Source organism: Formica exsecta, unplaced genomic scaffold (genome assembly GCF_003651465.1).
Source record: "Formica exsecta isolate Colony F162 unplaced genomic scaffold, ASM365146v1 scaffold233, whole genome shotgun sequence".
Lineage (NCBI taxonomy): Eukaryota > Metazoa > Arthropoda > Insecta > Hymenoptera > Formicidae > Formica > Formica exsecta.
Window position 1 is genome coordinate 1,182,777 of NW_021849616.1, and position 10,941 is coordinate 1,193,717.

The following is a 10,941-nucleotide window of genomic DNA, read 5'->3' on the forward strand; positions in this document are numbered from 1 at the left end:
ACGCTCTTTTATATAGAGAATTTCTATTTCCTTTAATTTTAAAACTCGCAGAGAAAATTATGCGATTTCTACTATTTGCCCGCGGCTTTCTCTAGCGAACAGCCACCGTATAATCTACAATAAAATTGAAAAACGTGTTATAAACCGATGCCTCCGTTTTATCGTACTCGTATATATGCATTAATCATGGCAATGACGCCTCCTGTAAAAAGACGACCGCCGTAATCTACGAGCGTCGTCCGCGGAACGATCCCGCCGCGTTTTTACCGCACCTCGTCGTGGAGCCGCAGCACGTGAGTTATGCGGCTGCAAATAGCCAGGTAATTATAATTACGCGTTCCGCGCGCGCCTTCGACCGGCCGATCGCATTCACTACGCTTTTACAATCGGCCGGGATTAATAGATCGGCATGGTATGGTTATAAATTAAGGCGGGGTGCGACGGCGCTACTCTCTCGCAGCGTTGATCTTACAAGGTGTTTAAGCACATCTCTCGCCTCTCGCTTCGTTGATACATCGCCGCGAAACCGACACGCACGACCCAAGGCTCCGCTTAAGGTATATAAATATAAAAATATGATGTATATATATAAAGCAGAAAATATAACGTTATCGCGATATACAATAAAATAATAACAGTAATAGATGATGCTCCCACCGAAAAGCGAACGATTAAAAGATTGTTAATTGAATTATTTACTAATCCATTAAATTAGATTAGTAGTTTTGTGTCTATCAGAAATATAGGTCGACACAATGAAATGAAAGTGAAAAATATAAGGTATGCAGAAATAAAAATGCAACGTTAATACAATAAGATAATAATTATAACAAGCGTCAGATCTGATTATAAAACAATAAAGTATAGAATAATAGTTTCATGAACGTGAATAAAATGATTTGGTAATTTCCGTAATATCAAATATTAAAGAATATAAATTCTGTTCTACTTTTTTGCTGCAAAAACTGCAACACCGTCCTAGTTTTGTTGCCTATTCTTAATATCTTATTCTTTCATTGCATTGTGGGCTTTAAGGTCACGACGTGAAGATGCCTTGGCCGAAGAAAAATCCACCTCCGTAAAACATCAATTACATATGTGCAACGATGATTGCTACCTCGCGCGCGTGGTTAATTGACAATCGTGCATGGGTGATCGCTATCGAAACATCGCTGTAAAATTTTTGTGTGAATATAATAAAAACAACGCACCGAGTAACAAGCAAGTGTAGATTAAACCGCGCTCGTGTTTTACTCTTTTTAATCAGCTGTCCGCGCCATAACTCATTCGCCAATTTGATCGTGTATATGTACGTGTACTTTAATTATTGGTTGCACCGTATGAGAAAAGGGTTTTTTTTTACATCGAGACGTCGTATAAGGAACGTTTGCACACATCTTTGTGACAATGACCGGGATCGTGCGGACTAAACTTCGAGGGACTTGAAGCCGACTATATTTTATACTTAACGGCAGATATTATCGCCACTACGGACGATACGCGCGAATAATTAAATCGCGGTAATAGATAATCAGCTCGCATTACTCGGGAATGGGATTAATGACTCGCGCGGTAAAGATCCTTGTTCAACTTACTTTCAGCGGCTAAACGGAGCGCGACTGTAAACGTTCGTGCAATGCATTTTGCGTGAAAAAGGTATATTATTTAAGAATAGAAAAATATTTTTTGCAGTTTATTATAAGTTTTATTCTTTTTTAATGAGAATTTAATAGTGTATATCAATGTGTTAATTTATCTTTCATAATAGCCTTCTTAAAATTATTATTAATATTAAAAAAAAAAAAAAATATTTTTATATCTCTTAATAAAATATTTAAAACCTAAAGCCTGAAGAATACATAAGTACCACAAGTTGAAAATTATTAAGTTTTCCTTTTTGTAAAATAAATATCGAAAAATAATGCGCGTGAGAACAGGACATTTTGAAATGAATTTAATTTTCTGCATTGATGATGATAACGAGACAATATTATGAAAGTGTTACGAGATTATTATACATATCTTATGTAACTTCGCTAACTTCTCAAAATGTCTCGCGCAATTCCACGCATTGTGAGCAGACCGTAAAAGACACGGGGTCTGATTTTTTAGCGCGTGTTTGAGATATAGTTTGAGATAACTATAATCTCGCAAATATAAAGAGAGAACGTAAGATTTGCGGCGTGTTAGCACGATTATTCAAGCGGATCCTTTCCTTTTTACCGTCGCTTCGACGCGCAAGTGTTTTTTATTCGACGCCGACCATTAAATACGTATCGTTGGCGTAATTCGAAAACTCTTACATGGTCAGTTTAGCATGTACTTCCCGTACAGAGCGTTACTTTCACGATCGGGACACGGTAAGGAAATGCTTATTCAATCGAAGTGTAACGCGCGGAAAAGGCACGAGAAGCTTAGGCAACGAAATTGCAGCCGTTCTCCTTTCGATCGTCCTTCGATTCGAACTCCTGCTCATGGTTGCTTGCATGACTTCTTAGGTATGATTGTAACTTCGCAACAATTTTTAAAAATTATTTTATATTGAATTTAAATATGCAATACGTATTTTAATATTCTATTTTTATATGAAAAGTAAAAACAAAAATAATCTCCATATAATACTTATTAATCTTATTATAAACACTTTCTATATTTTTAAGTCTTTTTCTTTCAATTTATTGCTCAATCAAATGCTTAAAAGAAGTATCTCATGTACGTATCTCAATAAAATGAATTGAAGAGCTTTCACTTTTATGAATGAATCTCTTAAATCTTAATTATATATTCTTACATTGATACGAAAAAAAAATTAATCTAATCTATAATTTAACAAATGACATATCTATTTCTGATAATAAAAGTTTTATAGTATTAACGTATCAAAAATGTCCTTGCAAATAAGTGGCGAAAAACCGATATCAGTTAAATAACATATTTAAAGATATGACTTCGCACTTTCCATATATTTCATACAGCCTGAATGATTCTTATCGATGCGACGCTTCGATTATTTCAGATATGTTAATAATACGAAAAATCCCGCGCGCAAAACTCGTTCCCAGAAAAGGGGATATTGCACAACTATGAAATCATAGGCACTTCCCACTGATACATAAAGGGAACCCAGATCCGCTTAAACTTTGTCACTGACATTTACGCGAGGTCACGTACCTTGTTAACGTGCAAACTTATCATCGCGTGTCTCTCGTCGAGAAATCTCGCTCCATTTTTCGCGTCGTAGGAAAACGGACAGTGAAGAAATGAATAGTAATGAACGTGTGTTACGGCAGTACTTTGAAAACTTTGATTCTTGCGTTTATTGTACCGTGAAGTCTCTTTTATCTGACCCGCTCGAGACGCACGCGAGCGCGAAGAGTTACGCGTTGTATAGGAGAGATGCGTGTTTTGCCTACGCACACCACCGACCTGCTCTACAATCCTAGTGAAAACGGGACCCAAATACGGTAACACGTGTATGTCATACGAAACGCTTGCATGAGGTGCACGCACGAAGGGGTATGTACTTTCTAACTCGATCGCAGCGAGGAGTGTTTCGTTGCTTGAATGAAAAACATCTTTTCAGCGACTGATTTCATTGACGATTATAGCTCGCGTACAGTGTTTGATGTGTGAATAACATATATGAATAAAATATTACTATGTGTGAGAAGAGAGAGAAAGAAGTATTAATCTCTTTAAATCGACATATCATCATTTTAAAGCATTTAATGAAAAATATATAATTTCTAAGAGAATATTTTTAATATTTTTTAGTGTTTCGGTGAAAATATGTTTCATCATTTTTTTTCTTATATATGTACGCGGATAATTAATGCAAAGGATGCAATAAAATTTGCAGTCGAGATATAATCGAATAATAAATAAATATTTCATTAATTAATATTTCATTATTTGCTTCACCCATATTAATGGGATATTAATTACTTTGTTAACAAGTATAAAAGTTTGTGCGGTGTTTATTGCACAAGTAGTACACAGTATTCAAAGAAAAATAACATTTATATATATGTACACATATAAGAAAGTGTGAAAATTTTATATATGAAAGAAAACCAGCAAAGTAAAGGAGCAAGTGAAATAGAGTGTAACGAATAAACAAGTAGTAAATATCTAGTTATAGAGAGTAGTGTAAACGAGCAGTAAGTAGATATATAATACAGGTATTTCTCTTAGATTTTATTCCTAGTTATTTATGTGATTTTATGAACTTTCTCTAAAATGAAGATCTCTTCGACGGCTGTGCCACTACTCTCGAGGAAAGGTCGAATCGTTGCTATTACGTAGAGAAATTCGCTACGCATGTATTATTATACTTTCTCAAAAAAAAATCGCAGTTTTATTTCCGCGAAACTATATGTTAACATATAATCTTAGGAAAAAAGATTAAGTTTATAATGATATACAACTATGTATTGCGATTAAACGAGTATAAATGAGATATGTCCGAGTAGAAAAAGAGCCACATAGACTATTTGTTAATTAATCTCTATTATCTTAATCTTAGTCCATTAAATATTATCAAATATTTGATATAAAAATATAAAACTAATTTAAAACTAATAGATTATTGTAGTTGTAATTTTCTAGGTAAAAAAATAAATTCTAGGTTCTAATGAATATTCCTTTTAACAGTAATTAGTTCGATAATATATGATTCGCGGTGATTTCGCGTCATACAAATACGAATGTGTGCGTGTAAAGGATTCTAACTATATAACGCATGTACAATGTTGTTTAGCAATCGGTGTTTCCTTCAGAGAGCACAAGCTAATACATTCTTGGCCTCTGAATGATGTGTTAGACTTTCCCAATCTCGCAATTTCGCTCGCGATGTTGCGAGATGTTTCTGATGACTACCATCCGTGGAGGATCATAAGAGCAGATGGGCGTTGTGAATCAGATTGCATTGAGAAAGGGCGTCACTTCTCTTGGAAATAAACCGCGCGGGGAAGGTCATTTGCGTTCTGAGTGTATGTAATATTTCTCAACTCAACGTCGATGCTCCAAATTCCTTGATCACTGTTCCGTGTCGCATGCATGAGGAACGACCAAAACGAAAAAAAGATACTAGTATAATGCGTTACAACGTTACACGTACGCGTGAAATGGAAAGCGCGGAGGATCTGATATTTCTTTCGAAACAGATCGGCTGTAGATTAATATCTGATACAAATCATGAATCTTGAACTATTTCGCAAACGTATGTGTCGCGACAGATTTACTTTTCCGTGTAGATTGAAAAATTAGATTAAAAAATAGATTAAAAAATATTTCTATATCTCTTTTTTCTTTCTCATTCTCTCTTAAAAAATTGACTGGATATTATTTTTTTAGATTATATTTCTTCTGGAACTTTTTAATGATCGAGTCATCATACAATTTATTTTATCGTGATTTATATTTATAGTTAGCATATTTTTTAATCTATTTTTTAATTGCAAATGCATTTAGCATTTTTATGTCGTCCGGTGACTTGTCCAACTCGAATCGCGCGCAAATTCCTCCCGGTCCACGTATATATCTGCCGTTTTATGGGTTAACATTAAAACGATCTAAACGCGTGGAAGGTCGTTGCTACCAATGCGAGGCTCTTAACATCGTCCAAATTCCTCTGCATTTAATGCTACTCGAAATGCACTTGAGATAAAGAAAAACGCAAGGTCGAACTACTTTACCGGACAACATTCACCCGCATGACGTAGGGACTATTTTTGGGATCGCAGGTTTGAATAAAAGCGGATTAGGAGGACTCGACTGTTTCACTTTCTACCGTATTGGAATTTTCGTGCGAGTCTTCGAACGGGTAAAAGAGTTGTTTCGACCTTTCCGAGGAGCCTCGCGCGTCACCGCGCGCGCGAGATTTCATTAGAGTCACGTGCGATTGCGAGAAACTTTCACGGATTGATATTTCATTGTAGCTACTATTCCTCAATGCTACTGATTCAATTCTATAAAAAATAGCGATACTCGGTTTCGTGCGCGAATATAGATATATGATTTTTCTACTTCCCTTTCAGCGTAAAAAAATATCAAATATTTCTATCGGCAGCGCATGATTGCACATATTAACAAGAGGCTTAATCGGGCTTAACATATTTTATTTTTATTTTTTTTTTTTAATGTGGTTGTAATAAATTATATGTATATCTAGTAATTTTTTCAACTGACATATATATCAACATTAGGGGAGTATATATATGTTATATCCCGGTGCTTGTTAATAAAACAAATCCTTTTTTTTTCACTTTTCTAAATCATCCCCTTGAAACACAAATGCTTTATTTTAACAGATTTTTTATTCGAACCTAGAAAACACCGAGTTATCTAATTTTGAAACAAGAAAAGTTATGACATATGGTAATTTCTTAGCAAAAGAATAATCAGCTTGATATGCATCAATTGTTGTAAGATTCCTTAAAGTATAATAGCATCGGATAATCACATTCATTCTAGAACGCGTTTATAATGATGTGTTCCGTGCATATCCATGCATAACGTGATACAATTGTTTTGACAATCATACATTTGCGAATTCGCGATGTTCGCGTGCGTCGACGATCAGCATAACAATGGCGAACAAAGGAAAGATTGCGAAGGATTGTACATAAGCTACTCGGTATTACAAATCGAGAGAGTGCCCGTTCGATGCGATACACGGACAATACGACAGCTTGCCTCTGTGTCCATTAGGTCTCGACAATAAGGCCCAACTGGACCACCGCTATTGGCAACTGTATCGCAATTCTATTGTATTGCGTATCTCGCGCTGCTACTTTTAGTAGCGCGGGTAAACATGAGGGTCTATTCGTGACTACCGACTACCGACTACCGACCATTATTTACGCGAATTATGTTTCATTTGATGTATTCGCGGTCGCAAATGAGAATATCTTCGAGTGCTAGTAGTTACGGTTGCATTAGTGCGCAGACAATGATCGAAGAAACAAATAAGATTGCTCCAATAAAGTGCGTATTTCGCAAGTGAGATACTCAATTTTCTCAATTCTACCGCATCATTTCCTAATGACAGTTTCTTTGGCTAATGTGGAGTCGAGTTTGTCTTATTAATGATAATGTACGTTCGAACAGATTTTTAAGTAATTAACGGTTGAAAACGAGGAAGTTATAAGCGAAGGCGAACTAAGCTTTATATTGAAATGGATAATAAATAAATATATTTTTCGAGAATATATTTCTCTCAATTAATTTCAAGTAGTTTTTATTTTATAATAGAATTTTTTATTTGAAGCTTTTATAAAAATATGTAATATTGAATGCGGTAAATAATGTCTTTTCATTGATATGTTTATTAAAAAAAAGTCGGCGCCAAACTATTCTAAGAATCTGTCATTAAAGTATAATAAGATAGAAAGTAGGACTTGCATAAGTATGCAATACATAGCATCTGTCGTAAAGCGAATTTTAAGATATTTCATTTTTACCTCCACTTATTCCCTGATATAATTGAGATCCGATATAATTTTAAATCTATAAATCTTTGAATATACCATAATTCATAATGTCAAATATTTACAGATCGACAAATGAAAACATTCACATATATTTCAAATTAAAGATTTCATTAGCAAATTAACAAATCTATAGATTCACGATGAATAATAAATTTACACAAAAAAATAATCCATGAATTTAGATAGCTCATTATCATATTTTTCTACAAATATCTGAATTACGAGTGTTTATAAAAAAAATTCTTAATTCGACGATTAACGCGAGAAATACAAATATTTAAATTTTCCATGCAAAGGCTTGAAACTTTCGTCGATTGCCGCGATTCTGTCATCAGGCCCATCCACTTGTACCCTCCCCGTGTAATATCCTTCACGTTCACCAAGAAACGTACCCATGGAAGGCTCGCGAGAAGAGAGCATCGTTAATGTCAGCGCGCTCTGACCAGCGAAACGCGAAGCAACAAAGCGATGCTTTAAACACCGTCGTCGTGCTTAAAGTACTGCTAAACTCCCTCGAGGGAGACGTAGAGTATCAATCTAATGAACTTACCCTCTTGGCGACTGATGACGATGAGCGCGCAGGCCAACAGCAGGCGTAGGAGTAGGATCTGGCCACGCAAAGCCGCTCCTCCTCTTCGATTCCTCGACATGTCTCTCCTGGCTTTAGGTCACCGCCGATGTTGTTCCCGTTGAAGTTGCATGCACCGGAGGTCCTTAGCCGGGGTCCTCAGCTCATCGCGCGATCGGCCGACCGGTCCCCATTCGACACGGCGTCGCGTTGGCGGATCGCAGCTTCAGTAGATGCGAACTGTCAACCGTGCCGTTAATTGCGCGCATCAAGTATCATTGCCGCGAAAAACTGCACGTTCGTCCGCGATCACGGCGCGCTTGTCACTGACGAACGCAAACGGATAGAAAGCAAAATCTCCCACTTTCACTCGAGGCGGAGCTGGCACGTCGAGGCCGCCAGGATCCACCGTCCCTTCCACGGCGCTATGCCATGGATCTCTTCTCCTCTTCCTCCTCCACCTTCTCTTGCGATCGATGGATCTTACCCGCTGCGTGCGTTTTGGCGCTCGTGAAAATGATCGGGGACAGGGGGGAGCCGACGGGAAAGGGGGACGACGATGGATCCCGATGACAATAGCTGCGGTTCTTGTCGGCAACGTCCTCATGAGAATCACGCGAGTCTTGTATCCTATTTCACAGTAATGATGTATATGAAATGTTTTTTTACTATTTCAGAGTATGTGAAGTGTTCTCGATTATTTAAAAATAATATATTGAGCGAGAGACTTTTCTTATGTTGCGAGAGTTTCTCTAAATTTTATAATAAATAAGATGTAGCTCGCGTTTGCACAAATTATCTATCTCAGACACATCATACAAGTTTTAAGCACAGTTATAAAATATCGTCTTTATTCTGAACACGTGCTTAATGTATCATGCTATAACAATAACGTTACTTTCAGATAAAGAAGAGATGATATTTATTATAATACGTTAAAGAAGATTCTTATAAAAAATCTATAATGATACTATAACATACAGATTATATTAATAATAGGAAATGCTCTTCTATAATAATGTGCATATCAATTGTATTACTAGAATGACAAGAGATACGCGACTCACCCATGTCGGAGAATCGGATTTCAGGGTCTCTCACGGCACTTCCTCGACCTCCAGGCAGGCCTTCGCAAAAATTTGCTCTCAAGTCCATCCTGTTATCCTATCCGTTCGTTAAACCCATACCGGTCGCCGGTGACCTTTACCGGTACGCCCATACCATTGCGAATATAGATTGATTCACATCCGGAGAAACAAAAAAAAAAAAAGAAAAAGACGAGGGCGCAAGGTCGGGATAACCAGAGAAAGCGATGTCGCGTGATATAATCCGATCGATGATCGTTTCAATATTTCGATTCTTGAGATCTGAAATAGTATTTTCATTTTTGTTGCAAATTTGTAGAAGATTATTTCTGTTCCTAGAATTGTTTCCTTAAATTATTACCGCGATTGCAATTTTAGCTTATAATTTCATATGTTATTATTATTCAATGAGACTTAAAATATTATTAGGAATACTGAAAATTAATGTTCTTTATCTTTGTTGTAAAGAAAGACAATATTATCTATGAAAATAAAATTGAAGAAATTTGTAAGCAACAAATTTTTTTTTAAAAAAAGAGAAAAGAAATCATTGTCTTTGTTTAATAAAAAGAATATGTAACATTACTTTTTAGAAGCGAAATTTATTTTCGGTGATAAAAAGATGAAGAGTGCTCTAACATCTCCGCGAAGATGTAAGCTGAATGTTAAAATTTCGTAAGCATTCCATGAGAATTCCAGAGTGAGATTGTGCTCTCGATTGTTTCGTATATACTGACGTAACACTCGCTATAGCTTCGACTATGGAGTCTACCGACTCTCTCTCTCTCTCTCTCTGTTTACTTACCAATTTATATTCTTACCGAAGTAGCAGGAAGTGCAATACGCCGTTGTGTATCGTAACGGTATAATGTGGAAGATATAGAAGTATCTGCATGGCATTTATTAGGCAGCAGCGCGCTTACTGATATCTGTTCCAATAAATTTTCATGAACGTATCCAAATTTTGCATTATTTACAAATTTTTATATATGGGTCATAGGACATATATACGTGATTGAGATGAACAAAAAAAGGCACATAAGATATAAAATAACCTACACCATAAAAAAAATTTATTTAAATCATTATTTAAGACATTATTTAAAAAATTTTGTAATATATATAGTCAAAATATATGAACTTTCCTATCTTTTCCATTCATTAAGATTCTTTAAATATCATTATATTTCAACTGTAAAAATATATGTATTATATTCTTACTTTCTCAATTGTTTTCCATCAACTTCGTGATGCATGTGATTAAAATATCAATGGTCATGTAATTTCTATCATTGAAACCATTATTTTATATATCCAGCATTGAATTCTTCGATATTAAAATTTAACATTCAATCCAGCACTGAAATCACTGAAATTTATTATTGCGATCGTCGAAGAATATTTATATATCAGAAGCAAGCATTTTCATCTGGTCATTTCAGTCTCTACATCTAGGATTCATTGCAAGAACTAAGTTGACGGAGTTTATCATCTCATGGTCAATGCACGCATATTATTTTTCCTATAACAAATTCAATAAATTTTAAATATTAGTAATTTTCCTAAAAATTTTATAAATAGTAGCAAATCACAAAAATATATTTAACAAAAAACGGTATTATCATATAATGCAAATTTTTAGGATAAATTAAATTAAAATCCTTATTATCGACTGATTGTACGAGCTAACAAAAGAACAGAATAAAATTAACTCACTGATTCTCTTCTTCTTTTATCTATAAATTACAAACTAAATTTATTTATTAGTATTTCATTTTTATTATACAAAAAAAAA

The 10,941-nt window shown here is 35.2% G+C and overlaps 1 protein-coding gene across 2 annotated transcripts in view; it reads right to left on the reverse strand.

Moving 5' to 3' along the window:
* The window catches only part of LOC115235703 (mucin-5AC-like), a 17,710-nt gene extending 6,936 nt beyond the window's left edge, over positions 1-10,774 (reverse strand). The window contains exons 1-4 of one of the 2 annotated variants that reach the window (XM_029807641.1): positions 10,368-10,774; positions 9,952-10,075; positions 9,129-9,428; positions 8,044-8,691 (exon numbers count right to left, since the gene is read on the reverse strand). In XM_029807641.1, the coding sequence (XP_029663501.1) occupies positions 8,044-8,143 (100 nt within the window). In that variant the 5' untranslated portion in view covers positions 8,144-8,691; positions 9,129-9,428; positions 9,952-10,075; positions 10,368-10,774. Of the gene's footprint in view, positions 1-8,043; positions 8,692-9,128; positions 9,429-9,951 lie in introns of both variants that reach the window. The other variant, XM_029807640.1, reaches the window with a different exon arrangement.
* Between the last annotated feature and the right edge of the window lie 167 nt (positions 10,775-10,941).